The sequence below is a fragment of the Harpia harpyja genome, chromosome 10 (assembly GCF_026419915.1).
Source record: "Harpia harpyja isolate bHarHar1 chromosome 10, bHarHar1 primary haplotype, whole genome shotgun sequence".
NCBI classification, from domain to species: Eukaryota; Metazoa; Chordata; class Aves; order Accipitriformes; family Accipitridae; genus Harpia; species Harpia harpyja.
The window spans coordinates 43276700-43300984 of NC_068949.1; the positions used below are offsets into that span (position 1 = coordinate 43276700).

Genomic DNA, 24285 nt, shown 5'->3' on the forward strand with positions numbered 1-24285 from the left:
TCTGTGGGTATTGCTGAGACAGAGGGATCTATCTCCGCGCCTACCTGCGGGTTGCAGTATGTGCACTCCCTCTGGCGATGGGTAAGGATACCCATGCTTGAAAGTGGAAATGCAAGATTCAGAAGGTTAAAAACACGAATCACATTAAAGCTGCTGTCCCGTAGTTTGTTATGTCTTACTGAATGCTTGAGAATATTGGAATTTTATGTAATCTCTGTGCTAGTAAATCCAGAGGATTTTCTGTCTTTGGAGCTGTTATTTGTCTTTAATTTAGGTTAATAATTTAAGGTAGCAGGTTGAAAATAATTGGAAAGGAAGGAATAGTCCAAAATTTATCCAAAATACAATTCTTTTCCCTAAAAATGTAAGAACTGTATGTATTCATTGAATGCATACATTTTTCATACTTTCTTAATGCACTTCAAAATTATGCTAGTGATAAAGAAGGAGTTTGATTAATTTTTGCAGCTGTTCCTGACCTATGCTTTTATATAAATATGTAGGTCTCATGCAGACTATTTGGGCATTACCTAAAAATTCTTCCAGACCATCTGTTTGATGCAGTTTCCAAGTTACTAGGCTTTACTTACTGCCAAAATCAAATTAATGGTTTCTGTACCAATGTAATGACCCTGCGTTTCATCCTTGTGTGGGCTGTAAGTAACAACAGAGGGTATTAAAGTGCTTTGGTACTTTATGCTTTGTTAAAACCTTAGTCCGTACTTTAATGCCAGCCACCAGCACCCTGGATTAGGTTGGTATAGGTTGTAGATTAGACCTTTCAAACAGGATTTAGGGTTATTGTTTCAGTATGTGCTCCTCAGGCTCCAGGAGAAAGTCCCCAGACCTGCAGCTGCAACAGCTAGCTGTTGAGATTGTTTTCTCAGGTATTTTTTAGGATCTTATTTCTCATGTTGATGATTCTGCAAAGTACTGATTATTATGGCTCTCCTTCAAGTCTGTAGTCATGCCTGGGGCTGCGTGGTACGAACGCATGTTGGCACGTGCCAAGTAATGTAATGCAACTCTTCTGAAGTGCTCTTCGTCAAACTTACAGGTGTCAGTACCACATAATAAGAGAGAACTTGTTCTGTTGCTGCTGGAAAGTGGAGGAGAAACTGCTGTTAAAAATGAGATAGCTAAAGTAAACATAGCTTTGCCTCTCTTTTTTTTTTGGTTGTTAAAAGGAATATGCTATTGTTTTTGCTTTTCGGTATTATAAAGGACTCCTGGAAGACTGGAAGGTTTCACAGGCAGATATGAATAATTTCTCTATATTGATTTTTCTGGCTCTGGGTGTATTTTTTTAAATGTATTTCCTTCTCCATTTTTAATGATTTTGTTTGTTTGGAGCTTGGTCAATTTGTTAGCAGACAAGAAGAAAAAAAAAAAAGAGAAAAACTGCTATTTCCCTGTCTTCCAGCTCACAGATGGGTCACTCAGATAACTTTGGTTTTTTTCCACCAAAAAAGTGAAACTATTAATAATGGACCTCAGTGAAATGCTGTAACTTGCCTGTTTCACCTCTAGTATTCAGTTTTCTGGGTCCTTGGCACTCGTTAAATTGTGGAGCTCAGCCTCCTCTTCAGCATGTTCTTCTGTATTTAAGTGTATCTGTGGGATTTACAGTCACTGTTTTCTTATAACAAAACCAAAACCCTCTTGCCTGCAGAGTTAGATGTAAAGCAAGAAATTCAAATAAACAGATATACTTTTTGGCATTCCCCTGAGGATATTGCAAACTGTCTTTAAGCTGCTGGAAATTAAAAGCTGAATTATTTTTTTCTTCTCTACTGCTTCCCTCTCTTCTTCAAGACCTTTTTTACTTTCATGGCTGTCCCTTTAGTAAACAAAAAATTAGCATTTCTTACCCAACCTTGTTAATACTCATCTTTAAATTTTCCAAGGAGATGCTTCTTTACTTCAAATTATGAGCAAAATGCTTGTGCGGCAAATTTAGCTTCAGCTCTAGAAGTGAAGATTCAAGATGCTAGGGCATCTAATAATTCTTTCAGAAAAGTGTATTAGGCTACAACTAACCTGATGTCTCTTTGTAAAAAAATATACTTTAGCTTTTGGGTTTCAGAATTAAAAAGTAATTTACAACTTCAATAGTAAAATAATCTGATATAAGTGACCTGAGGTCTTTTCAGACCTGTGTGACAGTGACACTGATGGGAAGGTAAAAATGTTCAATTCTACTCAGAAAAAGATACTCTTCCCTTTAAAGATGTAAAACCTTTATTTTTTGCATTTGACTTAGCTAGCCTGGTATTAAATTATGCCTTAATTTACTTTAAATTACTGCATTATTGTATGTAGGGTATTATTGCATGTAGCCTGCTCTGAAACCTTAAAGGAAATGGTATTTTTATATCAACACATTTTTAGTAAGAGGCCATATCGATTGCAGAGAAAGAGAAATGGTGGTTAATTCCTATAGAGTGGTGAGGAATATTTGTAGTTTAATACAAATTGCATTAAATTTTCACAGTGGGAGGACTATTTAGAAAGTAATAGGACACTGTAAACTTTGAGAACAGGGTGTAGAAATTATACATTAACTCATCTTAACCATAGCTGGTATTTGGTGGTTGTAGCATAAAATATGCACAGACTAACATTTCAAATATTTTTTTTAAATGCACTGTAATTCTTTCCAGTTTGTAAAATGAAATGTTCTAGTGCTGTCAGGTACTTGCTTTGCTTTGAAATGGCCACGCTACCCGGCACCCAAGGAATAGCTTGTACAAACTTACAGGGGTAACTGTATGTCAAAATACAAAGTTTGCTCCAAGAAGAAGTAACTTTCATTTTTTGATAAATTCTAATCTGTATTTGTTACCTTTCACGATAATGAAAAATGCAATGCGGCTTTCTCTTTACTTCTTATTTTATTCTGCTTTTTATTCTAATTATACGGCTTATTCTACCAGTCCTCAACGCATCATTGTTTTAAGCCATGATGTGGACAAGTTGCTGGAACAACAAATACATTCATAGAAAAATGGTATTTAAAATTGAAAGTCGAAATTAAAATACAATTAAAAAAATAATTGCAGAAATTACTTGAACACTTTACGAGAAGAAAGCTTCTAAAATTGTTGCAGAAACATTTTACTTGGCTGGGGAATATACTAGTATCTCCCTGTGATATTACTTTACTATCTGCTTCTTACGTATAGATGGCTTTAGAAAAAGGACCATATTTCTAGGATACACTTTCATCTATTCCTTTTTTTTTAGGTCATTTTTAAATCAGAAAATATTTCTAGCATTCCTTCTACTTTGGGATAGTATCTGCAAGGAAAACTGTTAACTCAGCATTGTAAAAACAATGACTAAAACTTTCCAAAGAAGCCACAGCAAATTATGGAGCCCAGTTTGTTGTTAGTTCTTCTTTATGTGATGCAGACTTCAAACTATAGCAGTTTAGGAAGTTTTCAGAGAAACCTGGACATGGAGAAAGGGGTGCGATTTGACTGGAGGACGAAATGGGAGGAAACGAGTCAGGAGGATGTGAGTGAGATGAGAAACCTGCTGCCCGGGAACCGGGAATGGCACGCAGAGAGGCTGGGTCTGGGTCACGGAGATCGACCAGGAGGGAATCGGAAAAGTCCGCCTGGCTGCGATGGAGCCAAGATGCAGGATTCTGTGGTCCGTTTGCTGGCAGCAAACATCTGTGACGCTGATAATCAAATACATGCTTTGTCTTCCACCCGCTGCTGCTGCTGGAAGCCCATCTGTTGCTGCTGCTTCTTACGGAAAAGGGTGGTCAGGTAGAGTCAGGCATGCCATAAGGTATGATTTATGGGTTTGGAGGTAAAAAGTGGTCTTAGGATCTCTTTATATCAAGTAACATCAAGATTGCAAAGTCAAGCACCGAAAAATGCAAAATTAAGTTGCTTTTTTTAAAAAAATACAGTCCTTTCTTCCAAATAAAGCATAATCTTATATATAGCATAATCAGGTATTTATTTTTTCCCCACAGGGTCATTCACACATAAATTACATAAAATAAAAGTAGTAGTATGTACACATTGCTTACATTTTCTACAGTGGAAAGGGTCTGCAGGTAATGATTCCCCCGCTCTTGCAAATTTGCCAAAACCTGCAGGGCAGAGAGTTGGAAGCTTTTTAAAATTGCTGGCGTGCTCACACACAGCTGAAACGCAGCTAATGCAAGGCCATTCAATGCCATATACTTAAAATCCTGAAAAGTGACCTGTCTAGTGTACTTGCCCAAAGCTAATTCTGGCCCATGGAGAAGCAGGTAAACTACTTCTGCAGTTCTAAATTTCTGCTCTCTAATCACTCGAACAAAGGCTGCTGTGTGAGGCTTTCTCCTTAATGGTAGTCGCTTTATATTCTGGGTCTCTACAACATGCTCTTTCTATGGCTTCAGTTTGCAGGCTAGCCAATGCAGCTAATGGTTTTTTTCCTAAATGGCATGCTTTTCTTGGTTTAACTGAAGTTCTTTTATTTAGCAAATCTCTCCTTTTCCAATTCTGTTTAACAGAAGGAAAATATCCTAGGAATATCTACGCATATTAACATCAGTGACATGCCAACGAAAGGTACAAGAAAAAGGCAATTTATTGCATAGTTGGGTTTTTTTTTTTTAATACATGAGACTGTGCATGGAGAAAGATGCTCTTTTCTCTTAGCATGTTGTATTTTATGGTGAGGAAACTCTGGCATTTTCATAACCATTTGGGTAATTACATAGGCAAAACACCAAATATAATGAAGAGTATATTTATTGCGAGAGAGTACTTAAGAATGAGCAGATAATTCAGCTGTCGAATTACCAGATTGTGTTTGCTTGAAGCACTTTCAAGTGGAAGATTCCACTAGAAATGCACATGTAAGTTAAAACCTGCTGCACTGGTAAAAACCCACTGGCATAGAGTGTGAAAAGTTTAGAAAACTGAAGTTTAACTGAAGGATTGTAAATGAATGGTTTGTAAAAATGGTATGCTGGTCTATCTGCGTTCATGCCACAAACAGTCTGTGATGATATATTAAGCAGTTAATTACTCACCAGTCCTAAATTATTTTTTTTTACCAATAGCACCTTCTCAAATAAAAAATATGCTTTGTATTTTTAGATAGCCTGCCTTAAAGGGTTTTTAAAAAGTTTCTATTCCTTCTCTTAGTTTGTTTACAATCATAGGAAACACTTTGTAATGTTATATTTAAAAATATATAAAATTATTCTTGTGCCGATGCTATATGCCAGAAAGTTGTGTATTCATAGGTATGTTGAAGGATATAAATTTAGATATGTAAAAATTAGACTCCTAGTAAAGCGTTAAGAATTTATTGTTCATTTGTACAGACAGACAATACCTGTATACTTCTTCAAAAAAAAAAGGGGGGGGGGGGGAAAGAGGGTAATAGAAAAGAAACAACTCTTTCTCCTGAAGATGATGTTGGGTATTTGATTTCTGAGTTCTGAATTCCAAGAGTTCAAAACTTTATCTCAATATGCTCTAGGCTTTTAATGCTTGTCTCTTAAAAGTATTATGTGAAAAGGGAAGCTGCCTGTAATGTATGGGGCATCGTTAAATTTTTGATAATGTGTGGTGTAGTTATCTGGAAGGATGGTCTGTGTGCAGAATGAATTCTAGCATTCCTGAGTTTAGAAAACTGTGTTTTGGAGAATGCTTGTGAGATAAAGAATGAATTTGTTTACTGTTACATGGTAATTTACAGTTAAATTAAAAAATACTATTATTTGATTGGAAGTTAATAAGAGGATTAATATTGTATACTCAAATGATCAGAAGAAATCAGAATTGAAATGAAGAAAAAAGCTATGTATCTATTTCTTTTCTGAGCTTTTGAAAAGGCTCTCAAATTATTCCATGAAATTAAAAAAAAATCTTGCTACTCTGATAATTGATAGCTTTTAAAAAAAATCTAGGAATGCTAAACCCAAGAGATTTGATGGGGAGCAAGAAGGTAAATATGCAATTTTCTTTTTGTTTACTGCATATTTATTCGTTTTCTTTGATGGTGTTTTGTACTTACTGTTCTATTGATTAGTATAATAGCAGCATTGTCATGCAGTGCTTTTGGGAGAGCACACTGTGTTCTCGCCTTGTCTCTGGAACGGGGACTTGTCTATACCAGTGTCTGATGTTGAGTAGGTAGGAGGCTGAAATATGTGTATGGGAGAAGAAGAAGAGAGAAAGGAAGGGCAGACATCAGCATAGTCTCTTTAGAAGCTTTCTCCCATGAAGATAAATTGAACACTGTAAAACCCTGAGGATTTTAAGGATGATGTACCTTATTTTTTAAAGGGGATTTAAAAGTTAAAGTTTGCTGAGCATAGAGATAGATGAATATATTATGACAGGACTTAAAACCTGTGCTGACAGCACTTCTTTGAAACCAGATACGACAGGTCCATAGACTGAGCAGCTACCACAGGGTAGCAAGTGCTAAATTTCACATCCTGGTGTATCCCATGGTAATTTGTTTGCTTACACTGTCCCTAAGAATGTAAAACCATTCATCTGGTTTTCACAATGGAATTTTACATGACATCTGCATGTCTAATCATAAAGACACTAATTTGGTATGAAAACATCACACAGCCAGCTACTACTCACATCCTGGGGAAAAAAAATTGCACCAAAACAAAAGACGTATTTAATTGCTTGTTTGGTCTGCGCCACCCCCCCCCCCCCCAAATTACAGATCGTTTTCTGCCTGTAGTATTTTTCATCTGAATATGTATAAATATATTTGCATATCTGCTAATTGGAAGGATTCCAGATTATATGACTCTTATATATATTGCACCTACTTGTCTGTTTTGCTATGAAAAAAAATCAGCTTGTAGTGTGCCAGCAACTACCTCGTATTGGTTTCAAGTAATGGAATTTTTACAGGATATTCGGGTTTGCTTGCCCATGTTTCAGATAGGGAATTATGATTTTTTTCCAAACAGCTAGAAAACTCTAGCTTTAGCCATGTCTGACATAAGATAGTAACTCCATTAGATAATATGTACAGGTAATCATACACTCTTAACTGTAAGACTACATTCCACATCACTGGATACACACGCTTCAGCATCTTGTTTTAGAAAAGTGTTAATAGTTAATAAATTTGACATATACTTTTCTGCTTAGTAATCTACTTCTTAGTGCACAGCTTATTTAAACATATTTTTTTCCCAGCTTGTGTGCGCGCTCTCTCTCTCTGAACTGTTAAAGGCAGTAAAAGGTGTTACATTAGCGATGCCCCATTGCCTCTGGGCTTCTACTGCTCAGCTGCAGAAGCCAAGGATGTCCTCTCACACCTCATCCATGATGAATGGTTGGACTTTGCCTTCCTCTAGCAACAGCAGATGTGATACCGGGCAGCGTATCAACGGATGCTTGTACTGTCAGCTCAGGAATACGCTAACAACCAGGTATGGGGCTCTTTGAAGGGTACAAGCCAGTTTGTAAGAAAGACCATCCAGGCATTTTAATCTAAAAACTCCACTGTGCTGGGACTGGGGACACCCAGCAGTGTCCTTATTATCATTCTTCTGCTGTCTTCCTCCATACGGGAACACTTGTGTGTGTTGTTTCTGTAGGGGTGAAGAGGCACTCACCTGTATGTTCAGCAGGTTCTCAGCATCGCCCAAAAAGCTTTCTAGCTTTGGTGTGCTCGCATCCCAGAACAGATGGTCCGTGGACAGTCCTGGACTCAGTGTTGGTGGGTTGGCTGCTTGCAATTACGGGGGTAGGATTGGGTACCCTGTATGGGTATTTCTATACTTGTAAGACTGCGTAGGTGTGTCACGTTTATTTTAAACCTAAAAGTTACTTTAAAGCTGTAAGTTTATACACATGCTAAGTCTTACCTAAGCTGGTGCCATTAAATTCTGATGCAGATAATACCAACTTTTTAGTCATTTAGTCATTCTTTTACTACTTACAGTTTCATCTTATGATACTCAGCTGTTATCAGAAACATTTTGATACAGCATGATGACTTGCCATTCTAAAAATGGGAGTATTCAAACAAGCAAACTGAGGTCATGTGTCTGCTTCAAAGTGAAATGTGCCCCCTCCCATCATTTTAGGTTTAAAGCTACTGTTGACAGGAAGAAATTAATGTTTTAAATACAAAGTATGTGAAATACATAAAAAGCATCATTTTGCTTTCAACTGCATTGCTGAGCCTAGGATAAGTCAGTTGGCATCCTACTGTTGTAGTGATTCCCCATACATAAAGCACTGTTGCTGCTATTAGAGTTGCTTTAAGAATTGAAATGCTTTTGTGAAGCCTTTACTTTGCTATTCAGCAACAAACTAAACTATGGTTTATTTCGGTTTATTCAGCTTATCAATAAACATGAGTGCTATGTTGCTACAATGTGGAATAACTGGGAAAATTAAATACAATTACACTTACTGAAATGCGATCCAAGTTTCTATCAATGCTTTTATTTTTGCTTAAAGAAACAAAAACTACAAGCAATGAGGAAACTAACCTATATAAGGTAATAGTTCCTTCTCTCTCTATTTCAACTGATATTTGAAAATTGTTTTTATTACAGCATAGGTGAAACAACTGTATTCAGCAGTGCTTCTGAGAAGGTACAGAAGAGATCAGATGTAATGCTACCACATAGTAAAAAGAAAGAGATGAATTTTTTCCCGTGTCTTAGGATAACCAAAGTCTATGTATTAAAATATGCATTTTGATTTGAAAATTAAGAAATCCAGAACAATATTTTAGAAGTTAAATACAAAACAGTAGTAAATATGCAAACTACAGTTGATAAGCAGAGCAATGAGGCAAAAGAAATAAGTATAATAGTTGATTCTTAAAATGTAATTCTTTGTAATGCTTGGCTTCCCCCCACCCCCTGCGTGTAATGTATTGTCAGTCTAAACAAGACAGCTATGCAACATAGTGAGATGGGACTACCTTACACAGTATAGCTGAATTTAATTACCAAAGCATCAAAAAGGTAATGACACTGGGAGGCCTGATATCTGCATTAATATGTACTAACCATATTCTGTTTGAGGAAAATGAGGTTAAAAAAATACAGTTTTATGATATACAGTACTTCTTCAGTAAGAGAACTTGTCCGAAGTGAACACATCCTCTTTCAGCACAGATTTCTCAACGATTTCAAACAGTAACGTGAAAACTGAAATTACAGTACACCTGCTAACACTGAGTGATCCTTTGGTTAAATATATATGTTACGCATCTGTGTGCAGATATCAGGCATTTCACCATGTTCCAGAAGAGATTTTTTTTTTTTTTACCCTGACATCTTTATTCATAAGTAAGTTTGTTATGAACCTTTGAGATTGAGTTGTTTATACATTTGATTTATCCATGAGTATCAGCACTCCTTAAGAACAGATCAAAACTAAAAACTCTACATAGGACCAATAGAGCAGAATTATTCAAGTTCAATGAAATATTACAAAAAAGGCTTCCTTTTTAGGAAAACTCAGCTATGGTAAAAATATCTACTACAGTGCACTGCACTGTAATAAATATTCAACATAAATTAATAATTTACAAGTACCTGAGCAAGTATACAGAGCACCATAGCACAGCACAGCACCAAAGGCAGTAGCTCAGAATTCTTAAAAATAATGCTGTTTTAAACATTAAAAATCTTAAGTATTGTCATAAAAATGAACTCCAGCTGGAGTTTAAAGATAGTGCAAACTTCTGTCTTCACTTTTTAAAATAAAGGTGTCAGATTTTCTGGTCATTTCATATCAGCAGTGTTGCTGGACCTGGATACCTGTGGTGGATGCTTAGGAGCAGGTCTGTTGGAAAGAAAGAAAAGAAATAGCAAATTGTTATTTAAACTTTTGTTAGTTCTCACTGCCAGCATCATGATTGAGGCATGAAGATGAATGGTAAAACCTCTTAGAGTTACCCAGGTTAATGTCAGACACATAACATCGGACTCTCACACTGGGAGGAGATCAGACGTTACTATATACACAAATCTCATCAAGAAGCATAAACGGTACCAGCAGACTCCTTTTTTTTTTTTCCAGTTCATGTTTTGATTGCTGCCTGGCCAGTGGGATAAGCTAGCTCAATGTTTCAGGTGTTGTTCTTTAAATTCTTTATTTCTTTGGGTGCTCATCAATTTTGCACCTGTTCAGAAATGCTACTTAATGCTGTGGAATAGCAGTTGGTTTCAAAAAGTTGTACTAGTCAGCTGGAAATATTATTACTTTCAGAATATCTTACTAGAATGGACAGTCAGGAGCTTAAACAAAGTTCACTCTTGCAGTCTTTTTGCTAGAAGTATTAGGAAACTAACTTGAATCTATTTTTAATTTTCTGAGCAATTAAGTGCCTCACTAGTAGAGTTCTTGTAGCTTAAAATACTACTTTTATCTTCCTTGGAGCTCACTTTTTATTCATAGGAAAGTGAAGAATATTAGGTAAGAAAATACCATTGACTATGTCCATTAACATTAGGCATAGTTATTTCACTTCCAGATAATTTTTCTTCAATGTCCTTTTTTTTTTTTTTTTTTTTTTGACGTGTACAATTTGTGTGCTTTCTGAATGTTTTGGATATTATTTTCAGATGATATAAATTGATGTTCCATTGTGAAATGTGCGAACGGAAAATTCCTTTTATTGGTGGTTGATCTTAACAGCATTCAGTTCTCAGCCTAATTCTGTAGGTGGTCCGAGTAGGAAATTTTTTTATGCGAGAGCTTTGTTTCTCTTGAAATTGGTCCTTATTAACTCCTTTCTTTTGCAAGGAATTGTATTTAGTGGGCAGGTTTTGTAAATATACAGTCAGGTGCTTGCAGTCAAACCTTCATATGCAGTATAAATTCTCCTAATTCTGTGGAAATCAGTGCAATTGTGCTGGTATACTCCCAGTGAGAATCAGTCTGATACTGGGTGCTTTTCTATAAGCAAATAGAAAATGGTTATCGCGTAGCTCTGAGCAATAGTTACAGCAGAACAGAGTTACTCAGAGCACAGCGGATCTGCTCAAAGACATTTTAGACCTGTCATTGAAGGAAGTACTATATATCAGGCCATTTTGATCCGAACTAACCTTACGGGAGTAACGGGAGGGAGAGCTTTCGTGTGTCCAGGCACTGCTGTGCAGGCACTGTTGTAGCGTGCTTTGGTCAGAGGGTCTGCTGGCAGAGGCTTCCGAGGAGGGTTTGGTTTGTGGCTTTCCTATTATGAAACATAAAGTCATATTAGTCATTGGCATAACGTACTTAACGTAGCAACAACTGAGACAAACTGAAGATAAGTTCGGAGTAGTTGTCACCAGATATATTTAAGTGAGTAAGCCATAACTTATTTTTAAGAAACAGGCACTTATATTTAAAAAAAAAGGTTTAATACTGTATTTTAATGATTTTGTTTCTTTACTCTAGAAATACTGGGTGCATCTATACTAGAGTTAATGATTAATTGGTGGTAAATGAAAACAACATAGACTGAATACATAACATGTAAAAGCAGTTATATAGAAAGCTGGAAATACTAGAAATGACTTTAAAATGCAAATTCAGATGACCACAAAAACAAACTGCTCAAGTCCAGTTTGAATTGGTAGCATCTGTGGAATTTTTTTGAGATGCTGCTGTGCTTTCATTCTGTGGAATTAAATGTTTCATTAATAAAGAACAGAAGTCATCTGCTGTCAGGCATGAGCTAATGTCTCTTCTGTGTGGTCCTTGAAACACTGCAAACATGGTAACATGTCTATTTGTGGTCTTCATTATGAAGAACTGGGATAGATTAAGCGACTTGCTCAGGGCACAAAACTCTCCAATACATCCAAAAACTCACTTCGGGTCCTTCTACTATTTGAACTGCATAGTTGTGCTTTTTCTAAGTAATTTTACTCTTTATTATTAGTTTGCCATAACTATCATTAGTAAAGTTGACTAAAAAGAAACAAGAAGAGCTTACAAGAATAATCTAGTTACAGATCCCCTGAAAGATGTAATCAAAACAAGCAATCATAGGCATGAATTGCACATGAATAAAATACAACTTTTCATTATTCATTTTGAGCATCCCTTTGTTTTCTTACTTTTCATGGCAAATGTTTGCTCTTTCAAGAAGGAAATGGAGGTTGACTATCAGTAGGCATTTTGATAAAGAAGAAAATATGGGAGCTAAGTAAACCTTATATATAGTCATTTCAAATTTACAACAAACTACAGTTTAAAGCTGTATATAACGTCCCTCTTCTTTTTCACTCTTGGCATAACATGTACTAGTTCTTGAGTGAATCACAAATAGCAACAGGAAAAAAAAATTCTTATTTTAACTTATTGTTATAGCCAAATCTCATATCCAGTATAAAAATTAGTCTCAACTGTCATCCAGAAGAACTTCCTCTATAAACCAAGATAAACTTATCTCACTATAAGAAGTTTGTCTGTGAGCTCTGTCTTTGGGGGTAAAAATAATTGCAAATATTCTTGAAATAGGCCTGGAAAATGATGAAATAAACAGCATGTTTTTAAATACTCTATGTAGCTTTACCTCAGGGCTATCCTGTTGAAAGTCTCAGAGTTTAATTAAACACTAGCAAAGGAAGTTCTTCAAAACATGATCATTTCCCATGATACAGAACTAGAACCTTAAAACTGTTAAGAGAAAAAATCTTACCATCAGGATTTCTTAACCAAAGTTTACTTTGTGCACTAAATTTCTTGCACAATGAAATCTTGCTGTGTTTGTGTGTTTTGAAGTGAAATATACCAGTTTGGAACAAGTTAGATCACAGCAGAAACTGATACTTTTAAAATAACTTAATTATCCCTACAGTAAAATAGAAATTTAAGTTGCTTCTGTAATAATTTTGTTGAAAGTCATAATGTTTATTCCATGAGGGAGTATATGCATCATCGCCTCAAGTGTGACAGCATTTAAAAAAAAGAAGTTGTAACAAATGCCAGCATTATGAAGACAGCAAACAATGAATGCATCTTTGAACACCATAAAGCCTTTATTCCCTTGACTGCCTTCATGGAAGTGGCCTTTTCCCTCAAGTACTTTTACATGATTAATCACATGAATTAGTCTGATCACATGAGTATTTAGCTGTTTGCTTGATCAGCCCCTAATTGTTATTGCATGATTTGTATTTACTCTTCAATTGGCAGAATGCTTAGGTACCATCATTGGGAAGAGGAATGGATCCAGGCTCAGCAGTCTAGAGAAACAAAGGTCTCAAGAGCTGAAGATCTGGTAAGGATGAATGAACAAAAAGAGAGGACAACTGCCCTTGTTTATTTGTTTGTGTTAATTAGCTGTGCCCCTATGTCTAATCACCACCTGCAACACCGCAGAGTAGGGAAAAATTGACTTTCTGAGAAGCTCAGAGCAGCTAAGTACTGATGGGACCCTATCAGTTGCCTTTCTTTCCCCTCTTTTTGCAAGGGAAGCTGGCTGAAATGGCTAATCCAGATGTGGTGATCTAGAACAGCTCTTCAGCTATGGAATGAGCATCTTCTCATAGCTCAGCATTAAGATAATCTTTGATGCCTAAGAAAGGGTAAAAGAAGGAGGAAAAAAAAGGGGGGAAGGGAATTCAGATAAAAATGGGGATGGAGAATGTGTAATGGCTGAGATGAAGCAAAAGGGAGGAGCACTTCATAGAAAGGAGATGCCAGCACTGGAAAATGCCACCAGGAAAACGTACATCCTTAGAAGGAGAAGAAAAAATATTTGAAGAAATAAATCACATCCCCAAAACTGATTACAGGATGGTCTTCCTCAATCTATGTAGATGGGAACTTAATTTGTGTTAGCCCTCTGTGTCTAAAGCCAGACTGAGGTGTCATAGGAGAGGAATTCAGAGGAATAACTGTAGCAGAATGAGCAGACAGTGAGCCCAGCTCAGTTTTACTAGGGGAATAGTGAAAATACAAAGCTATATTTCCTGTAATAAGGATGACCTGTAAAAGATGAGATATATTTTGGTAATAAGATGATGACAGTATCAGAGGCAGCAACTGAATGCTAACAGGAACAAAATGAAGCAGAAGTGATCAAATCAGAACGCGTAGACTGAAGCCATGGTTAGTATAAACCTGCACCGTTTCCTTGATTTCGGTGGTGGTGCACTGATTTATATTGACTGTGAATCTGGCCTGTAAATAAAGTATGTTTGCCTTGCAAGAGCATCTGAAAGAAGAAAAAGCTGTTTATCAGTCAAGATTGGTAAATATTAAACTTGTCAATGGTTCATTTGCCAAGGGCGTTTTTTTGTTTGGTTTTTTGTTGGTTTTGTTGCGTGGGTTTTTTTACTATTTTACTTACATTTGAAAGGAAATTTTATAGCAAATTAATAATCTGTTCATTGCTGTCTCAACAGCCACTAGAGGGGAAAAGAGTTGTCTTAAAGTCTATTTAGTATGTTGTGCCTTAGCTATCCACTGCTCGAAGCCCAGAGGCAGCAGGAAAGTAGCTCGTGCTTAAATATACCTCTCAGAAGGGAGAAGCAGAAGGAGGCAGCTGTGAAGCCACAGAAACAGTGAATGGTTTCAGATACTCTTCTTCAGCACTATACTGCAGTACTGAGCATCTGGATGATATTATGAATGTAGCAATGATTTTTAAAGTGCTTCCTCTTGATGACCTGATGGATGCAGTTCCAAGAGAGTGCTGAAGCAAGATATTAGGTAGTATCTATATAAACTAGACCAAAACTATTCTCAAGTTAATTTACTTCTGCCAAGCTTTGAGGGAGTAAAATCGTTAACTTTGGAAGAAAAGATTTTCTTCCCATACAGTGTTTTCTGTGTCCTTAGGGTATAAAAAGTAGCTGTTTCTGACAACCTTGAATTGATGTTATGGACATAATTTTGAAAGAAGCCACTCTTCCTTATTCACTGGGTTGCCTTGAGTTGATCCCCTGTTTGTCCTGTTTCGTGCAGCAACTGAAAATTGAAAACAGCAATATTTTGCTTGATGGAGTAACCATCACAATTAATTTGAGCTGCCAAACGGAAAAGCTTTTTGGCAGTTTCAGATCTGTCAGTCTTTGGTAATGATAGTACTAGAGATCTGGTATTCTACCTTGCACTTCATGTGGGATTTGAAGGGGAGCGCACTTAGGAACATGAATTGTAGTGCTGCATTGGGCTGCTTTGATGTGCGATGACAGGTTGGGGCAGGTACAGGTGCACTATCAGAATGAGAAATGGTTACTTTTTCTTGGAAAGTCTTTTCCCCATCTGTCTTCTGCTAGTGGGAGACAGCGTAAGCTTGTAAGTTGCTAGATAAGAAGAAATAGAAGAAATTTCTTTTCTTCTTTTTTTTTTTTAATGGAGTCATTTGATTAAGAAACAGAAAAGCACTTGCACTTAAAATCTTAACTTTGACCACTGTGAAATATGCAGAATGTTTTAAGGAATGCAAGAAAATAAACAACAAAACCATTGGAGCTAAAGACAAAAGCAACACAAACCAATACTACTTCAGATTTCCTATAAAATTGATTTTTGAAAGAATCAGTATTTTCTATTCCCCTGAAAAGGAAAATAAATGACCAGCAAGATGGAAAATGGAAGAAGAAAAAGCTTAAATACTTTGAAAGCAATTAATAAACTGGCCACACTTATAAAAGTTGGTCTAACCTGAGCAATTCAATGTTCAGACAGACAAAATTAAAACTAGATACATTTTATCCGCTGTCATAATGCGTAAGCACACTGACGGGGCAGCTCAACATTGTCTCATCCCTTCTCGTTTCTGTGTTATTTTTACAACCACTTTTCAAAGCACTGCACTTCAGCAACTGTTTCTGATAGCCATATCCTCCTATAAATCATTGGGAAAGTGTCTCGGAGGAGCTCACAAGGTTGCTGCAGGAAGAAGGTGCTCTGTCCTTGGCCATCCCAGCTCAGATAGGCACAGGCACTCAAGACACAGCTGCTTGAGTACGGATTTGCAGTAACTGCATCCAAAGCAATGTGATACTGTCGTGATTTAACCCCAGCCAGTAACTAAGCACCACACAGCTGCTCGCTCACTTCCCCCCCCACCCCAGTGGGATGGGGGAGAGAATCGGAAGGAAAAAGGTAAAACTCGTGGGTTGAGATAAGAACGGTTTAGTAGAACGGAAAGGAAGAAAATAATAATGATGATAACAACAATAATAAAATGACAATAATAATAAAAGAATTGGAATATACAAAACAAGTGATGCACAATGCAATTGCTCGCCGACTGATGCCCAGTTAGTTCCCAAGCAGTGATCTGCCCCCTCCTGCCCCAGCCCAGCTCCTCCAGTTTATATACTGGGCATGACATCACATGGTATGGAATATTCATTTAGCCCAGTTTGGGTCAGCTGTCCTGGCTGTGTCCCTTCCCAACTTCTTGTGCCCCTCCAGCCTTCTTGCTGGCTGGGCATGAGAAGCTGAAAAACCCTTGCCTTAGTCTAAAGACTACTTAGCAACAACTGAAAACATCAGTGTGTTATCAACATTCTTCTCATACTGAATCTCAGACATAACACTGTACCAGCTACTAGAAAGAAAATTAACTCTATCACAGCTGAAACCAGGACAGATAGTCATTTAAGCTAGCTTGGTAATAATGACATTCACTTCATTTTAATCTTGTACTATATCCAGAATATCATAATGTCTACAAAACAGAAATAGCTGGGTGCCTGATTCCTTTGCTTAGACACAGTCACACTACAAATGCAACCAAAAGGGAGAAGCCAGTGACCAGAAAAGCAAGAAAATGGACAATCTAATGCAGACAACTGCACAGACAACTTCATCTACTCTGAATACCGTCTTGAGATGCATCTTATTACAAAAACACGGGTTACTAGCTCTATTTAAACATTGCAATGAAAGGTACACCTACATGAAATAGTGTGGGTAATTACAAGTCTGCTTTTCAGATCTGTGCTCTGGAAAAAAAATATGCAATTCACACAACCCTTGGCAGAACAGAAGCACATCAAGTTAATATACCTTTTGCTCTTGCACAAGACATCTACAACTTGACTTCCTAAACTACATCACTGGATTTGGCACCTTGCTAACAAACCGTACAGTTTCCCTCCGGTTGGGCAGCTGGCAAGATAAGCCCGTGTTTGCCTGTAATATGGAGCTTGTTTATACTGTTGTGTCTTTTCAGTAGTGAAGAGAGAGTTCTGGATCCTAAATTTTAGGATCACAGCCTCAGTTGGCATAAACCAATACATCTACACCACATTTCTAAACTTGTACAAAGTATAAAGGAAATACTGTGAAAAAAGGCCAATATGAGAGATGAGAAAACTTTCATTCTTCTTCACCACATGCCTATACTCACACACTAAATATTAAATAGAAGAGAAGCTTAAAGCAAATCAATGGTTACCTGGGCAAACCTCAGCGTAGGGTTGGCTGGCAAGGGTCTTTCAGGCACAGCTTGGTGACATGGCAGTTGGGGAAGGGGTGGTAGGACTCGCTGCGGTGTTTTTAGTTGTGGCAAATCGTGTGTCTTCACAGGGTTACTAATGTCGATGATCTGATAAGGCAGAGGTCTTCTTGGACCATCTCTCTACAAAAACAACCCCAACCAAAAGTTATAAACTTCAAGAGTTGACATAAGTGTTGCTACTTTAAAATCTATGTTATTCGCTTACTTTTCTCTTCTACTCTGCTTTTAACTACCTCTGCAACCAGAGAAGCAATTAACAGCTTCTGGAATCCTACTCAAGCACTAATCCTTCACCATTCAGATAATAGTGTTCTGGTGTAAGCAAGCCGGCTGGCTCTATCCTGGAGACTAAACTATTTCTTTTCTGCACTTGACATCTCCACCTGTCTAGAATTTGGAAGCCATAAATGTATTTTGAAGCCTACATCTTCTCCCATTTTACATATTGTTAGTTCTACATGATATTAAGCTCATGTAATAACTGTGTTCTAAAAAACTGCTTAAATGAGATCCAAATTATATAATATGTGGGGGTTTTTCTTCTCTTTTTTTAAACTATTTAAGGACTCACTTTTTGTATGTTTGTATTATGTGGCTTCATGATGAGATTTTTACTGAGAGACCTGGTATGAACGTGATTAGGCTCAGATGAACTGGAAGGTCTTGCTGGACTCACAGACCTGCAATACAAACATATATTTATTGAAAACAACATTCTGCTTTATAACATTTTTTTAACAGTAGCCTCTTTTCAGAATGAGATTTTTGCAAGGACTTTCTGACTTTTTATAGTAAACAAGGAAAGTAAAAATTGTCTAGTGCTCCTGCAAGAATAAAAATAAATATTGATTTTTTGGAAACCAGTAGTCTGTTAAATTAGCTTCTGCAATCTGTGGAAATGCAGCTTTGTAACACCCAAGAGACTATTCTAATGAATCTAGCATTTAAACAGTAATGACCACAAATATGAAAGTTTCAGCTCACTCGACTGAGTTTAGATAAAAGGCCATGCAATGTAATGAAACTATTTCAAGCAAATGAAAAAAAAAAGGCAATACTTCCTTTACTTCTTAATTTTTTATCACAAAAGAGGTATATAGTCAACCCCAAACCTACATTATTTACTGACAATCAATAAAGTTAAACTAAACCAGGAAAAACCCCGCTGTTAATACTTGGTGAATATTTTTGTTAAGGCTGGCTCTTTCTAACATATTCACACTGTTCTGTGATGAATGACAAGATGAGAGCTGCCATGTTTACAGCTACTTTCTACTAATATCTATTAGAATAGAATTAGGGGAAATGATCATACCTTAGCTTCTCTATTGTTGTCTTTTTACTTGTAAACAACCATCTCATGAACGTCTTCCTTTTCAGATACATGATTGATCCAGCAAAGATAAGGCACAGAATGGTTATCAACACTCCTATGGTTAAACTCTTATTATCTGCAACAAAACACATTGAGTTAACTTCTATCAAGAACTATCTTTACTGGAATGTGTTGTGTATATGGAGGAGGACATTGCTGCCTGGCCTGGGTTTCTAACTGCAATGCAGGTGAAGTGAATAAACTATGAATTAAAGACTAATAACCTCTTATTTCTTCTAGCCTGATGCTTGAATTTAGGCCTGTTTTGAAGTTATTTCTTTAACATTGGGGAAAAAATTGGTCTATTCTATTCTGGTCCAAACATGAACATCTCCATGTACTCTCTCTGCGTCTATGGCCAGGTCCTGCTTAGGTTGTCATCTGCAAATGGGGTCATAAGGTGTATGGGCTGTTGGCCTCATCCACACCTTTTCCTGAGCTGCCAGGGTGGGACGGAGACAGAGGCTGAGAGGGAGAGAAAAGGGACGGAAAGGCCTAGATCATGGTTTGGTAAAGTGCAAACTTTTAAATATTCTGTCCCTCAAACATAAGCAGTAACCCTAGCTCCTTTATAACCAGATTTTAAGGGTTTCATTGTGCTTTAACACCGGGCAAACAGTCTGAAATTTGGGCTACTGTGGTCCAGCCCACATGGCTGTCAAGTCGAATCTGGAGGCAAGCGAGGAGCCGAAGGAAAGCCTTCAGCAACGGTGTTGTGTGCTCTCAGAGGGATGCGCTTCTTAGCGAGGGGCTGCAGCCTTCTGTACTTGTTCCAGTTTTCAGAGTGCTTTAAGCTGCTTTAAGTACCTTCCTGGGACCTAAGTGAGGCACAATAGTGAGATGAACCCTGACGAGATGACTTGCAGCTGAAAGAAAGCCTGATGGCCTGTATCAGAAACAGTGTGGCCAGCAGGAGCAGGGAGGTGATGGTCCCCCTGTCCTGGGCACTGGTGAGGCCGCACCTCGAGTGCTGTGTTCAGTTTTGGGCCCCTCACTGCAGGAAAGACATGGAGGGGCTGGAGCGTGTCCAGAGAAGGGCAACGAAGGTGGTGAAGGGTCTGGAGCACAAGTCCTGTGAGGAGCGGCTGGGGTTGTTCAGCCTGGAGAAAAGGAGGCTGAGGGGAGACCTGATCGCTCTCTACAACTACCTGAAAGGAGGTTGTAGCGAGGTGGGTCTCCATCTCTTCTCCCAAGTAAGAAGTGATAGGATGAGAGGAAATGGCCTCAAGTTGCGCCCCAGGAAGTTTAGATTGGATATTAGGAAAAAATGTCTTCACCAAAAGGGTTGTCAGGCATTGGAACAGGCTGCCCGGGGAAGCGGTGGAGTCACCATCCCTGGAGGTGTTCAAAAAACACGTAGACGTGGCACTTCAGGACATGGTTTAGTGGGCATGGGAGTGTTGGGTTGACGGTTGGACTCGATGATCTTAAAAGTCTTTTCCAACCTAAATGATTCTATGATTCTACATACGATTCTATGATTTTTAGGAAGAGGTAAGCAGCAGCTCTGATCATTATGGATATGTGATATGATCATTGCCTGGAAGAGAGGATGTTGTGATTCATCAGAACTGCTGACCTAAAAAATGCATACTCCCACAGTAGGAGAAACATCTTTAATCTTTGCTCGGGTAACCTATCATCGCTGTCTCAGCCTTATCCTGATTGATTTTCAGCCAGCTGGCTCTCATCTGCTGGCCTAAGCTCACTCTGATGCTGGTGAACACAGTCAGCAACACTGACTGAACAAACTACACATGGGGTTTCATGGGGCATGAAGTGCTATGCTTTTTACCTTATAGCACTGCAGAATAATAAATCCCTCACCATCTCCAAAAGACTAATAAAAATCAATAATCTAAGATTACACAATTTAAATTAATTAACTTCTCTACCTAACAATTAAATATTTAAGGCTTCTTTGTAAGAAAAATATAGAGTGTCAAACACGTTTGCTCTAAGTCAGTTTGCTGGTTATGGCTGGGATAAAGTTAATTTTCTTCATAGTAGTGGGTATGGGGCTAGGTTTTGGATTTGTACTGAAAACAGTGTGGATAATTCAGGGATGTTTTCATTACTGCTGAGCAGTGCTTACCCAGAGCCAAGGGCTTTTCTGCTCCTCACCCCACCCCACCAGCGAGGAGGCTGGGGGGGGCAGAAGGGGTTGGGAGGGGTAAAATCAGTTACTAAATGCTAATGAGACCACGTGCCTTGCTTGACTAAGATGAAAGTATTTTATTGAGCTAATTCTTCTGTAATTTGATTTAGAAATGTGCAAACTACTCAGATCTTAATCCAAACCACCCCATCAAGTGTTCATATCTAAATCCAGGTGTTAGCGATAGAAAATTAGGCTCTCTAGCAATTTCCATATTTGTTTGTTCCCAGTATTATTGAATGTAGCACCATTTTTTTGAGAAAAATGGTGAAACTACCACACTATATTTAACTATCGTTAAAACAATTTTCTGTTAAATTGAAGTGTTGGCTTCCAAAACGCAAAATGCAAGAATTATCAAAGATATCCTATATTTGTCTTCTCCAGTTAGCATTGTCTATGCAGCACTGTACTATAATATATTTTGTAGCTCCCCAGATACTTAGCTTTCAGGTAAGCTGAAAAAGGACTATAATGCTTTAGAGCAAATCTTAAAAGAAAACATTTAACACACAAGTAATCACACTTGTTCAGTGCCTGAGCACGGTTTCTTTGCTATCTTACCAACTGGTAGGTATTTTAAAAAAAGATTGTTCAACAGTGAAATCACAATGTGAAGCTTTGTCATGGAAATGACCGTGATGTCATAAATCCAGTATTACAATTCACTGCAGGATCTGGCATGTAGAGAATACATTTTGGTTTTGAATAGTATTATTCATATGAAAACATGCAGATAATTTTCCAGCAAGTTTTAGTTTATATATGTATATATGTATATGTGAATAGACTGCTTGTCCTGTCAAGTACTCAGACATAAATCAGAAACATCTCTATGGAAGTCACTAAAGTTACAGTACTCTGGAGAAAAATTGGCATGTGATGATTATCAAATCCTATAAAATTCACAATGTGTAGAAATAATTCCTTCTGAGGTTGGCCAAAGGTGAAGTAAGATACTATAGCCAATGTTCTGCAGACTGAACAAGGAGAAATTGAAATACAAATTCTAGAAAATGCACGTCTCCTACTACCGTCATATGAGAGAGCAACTTCTGGTAAATGTGTGGAAGCTAACTATAAAATGTAGTTTTAATCTGATAGGGTCAGAAATCTGCTATTTTCCACAATACAAAAAGATCCTCCTTAGAAGAACCATATAAAATACATTTTTGATTTTTGATTATGCAATAATTTTGCATTTATAATCATTGCAATATCCACTCTTCATTAGGCACATAACTATAGAAGCGGGTTGTGTGTACAATAAGGTATTTCTATGCTGGTGCACTCAGTGGAGAACACTGGAGCTTGGCGTATCTCAAGGTGAATCCAAGAGTACTGCAACGTTTATCTACCATGGCAACAGGATTTGCTCAAGTGTGGGAGTTAGCTCCTCATCCTCGGCTTAAATCAATACCATTTCCTACTTATTGCAGTGAGCTGCTAAACTTGACCATGTATCTTGAAAATAAAGGCAGGCAAAGAAAGGCAAAGAAAAGAACCCGCCAGGACCACTGTGCCTTCAGTTATGCAAGAAAATTGATGCACTCAGCCTGCGTTGGTTTTACTTCACTAAATTTTCAGGTTGGTGCCAACGCGTTTGGATTAAGCCATTTGATTTACTGACTTATTTCCCAAGCTTGCCAGCTCATTGCTTACAGGACGAGACTTGTATTCCCACTCTTTATCATGGAAACAACAGGTAAAGCATGAATTACTACTAACCTGCTTGCCTAATTGGTCCACTGTCCATGCTGCCACCAAACCCTGGCTTGTCACAGTAGGGGGGGGCCCAGTCAGCCTCGCAGTGACAGTTCTTTTTATTGTTGCAGACCTGCAAAACAAGACAAATGGCTTAACATGAAAAGGATTACCCTATACATCTGAGAGCAGCACTGGCTGATAAGGCCTCCTGATCAGATAGTGACACATCTGAAGGAAATAAAACTTACAGAAGGAAAGAGATGTATGGGTATCTGCCTATTGGCACAACTAAGATGGCATAGAGCGACTCTGAGTGCAAGACACCACGGAGTAACAGGGATCCTAAAAAAAGCATTATTTATTTGGCAGGTAATCGTTTGACTTGCACCAGCTGACAACTTCAATAATATAAGGATAATCACACACCTCTTAAGTCTTATTCTCTCTTTGCCTCCAGCAGCAACATTATCTGCTTTCTAACTTCTGTTCCTTCTGCCTTCAGAGGAACAAGAGTCTCTCTACGCTCTTAAGGCTGTAAAACTTTGTCAGCCCACTTGAACACTCCTATCCAGCAAGGGCTTGCACTAGGCTGCATACTGATTTTTCCACTGCTCAGGTCCGCCAGCTCTAAGATGAACCAGTTGCTGGAAGAACACGCGAAACTGGAATCAGGGCTGAGGAAACCCTCCCTTTGATATCACACCTGCACTGTCTATAAAGATCCAGCCCTCAGTGTTCTGGTGGTTTTAATCTGAGTTAAGGAACAACTAGCAAGACCTGATTTACCAAATGCTCCCTGCAGAACAAGAGAGATCCAAAGAACTGGAGCCCATCGTTAACACCAGCCTGTTCCCGCTGCGCAGAGCAGAAGGAGCCGGTAGACTCGTGGCTCTTTCTTCGGGAGGTCTCTCAGTCCCAAACACCCATTAAAAAAAAGGCTGCTTTTTATTCCCTTTTGCTACCACCCAAGCAGTGGCTACATGTCTAATACAGAGGGTAAAGCTCCGTGCTGTATCGACAGAATACATGAACTGAACAGGCCAAAAAATTCTGTTGCACAGGACAGAGATGGCACAGTCTCATGTGAATGTACAAATTGATTTTTAAATAAAGTTTTTGGGCTTAGGGCTAGTTATAAATATGGTCCTAAATTCTGTGCTAACACCGATCATCACTCATCTACCACCGCCATGGAGAAACCATTCAATAGATTAATAAATGGGTTTCTCAGTAAGATACTAGTTAGTTCACAGGAGTTTGAAAATACGCATTTTTCTGGCAAGGTCAGCTGGCAGGCTTTCACAAAGACTATACTGACTGTGTCTGCAGAGTATTAAAATATCATTCACATAGCTTAGACTGGCTATGGTCATGTAAAATGCAAATAAAAAAAGATTTACTTTTCAAAGACAGCAAGATAATTAAACATATCATTTGTTAAACATTATTTTTTAAATTAAAGCACTACAGGAGTTCCCATCTACAATTCTACGAGGTCATTTTTTGCTACTCAGGAGTCATCAGAGGTTCTCCATCATACAGAGATAAAGATGCCAGTCTAAGCTGATGCTCATTCCAGCACAATGATAACACACAGCAC

The 24285-nt window shown here is 37.9% G+C and overlaps 1 protein-coding gene and 1 long non-coding RNA gene across 3 annotated transcripts in view; one reads left to right on the forward strand and one right to left on the reverse strand.

Annotated features, from left to right (window-relative positions):
- Window positions 1–773: 773 nt before the first annotated feature.
- LOC128147299 (uncharacterized) lies at window positions 774–23686 on the forward strand. Of its 2 annotated transcripts, none has more exons than XR_008236992.1 (5): window positions 774–887; window positions 13158–13242; window positions 18826–19008; window positions 22418–22565; window positions 23190–23686. It is a non-coding gene; the product is annotated as an uncharacterized LOC128147299 (long non-coding RNA). The 2 variants fall into 2 exon arrangements; XR_008236991.1 differs by lacking the exon at window positions 23190–23686 and adding an exon at window positions 22814–22968.
- Window positions 8427–24285, reverse strand: part of ADAM12 (ADAM metallopeptidase domain 12) — a 185307-nt gene continuing 169448 nt past the window's right edge. The window contains exons 18-23 of the mRNA XM_052799756.1: window positions 22707–22815; window positions 18761–18896; window positions 18017–18125; window positions 17383–17565; window positions 11078–11205; window positions 8427–9809 (exon numbers count right to left, since the gene is read on the reverse strand). Of these exons, the coding sequence (XP_052655716.1) occupies window positions 9749–9809; window positions 11078–11205; window positions 17383–17565; window positions 18017–18125; window positions 18761–18896; window positions 22707–22815 (726 nt within the window). The 3' untranslated portion in view covers window positions 8427–9748. The remainder of the gene's footprint in view (window positions 9810–11077; window positions 11206–17382; window positions 17566–18016; window positions 18126–18760; window positions 18897–22706; window positions 22816–24285) is intronic.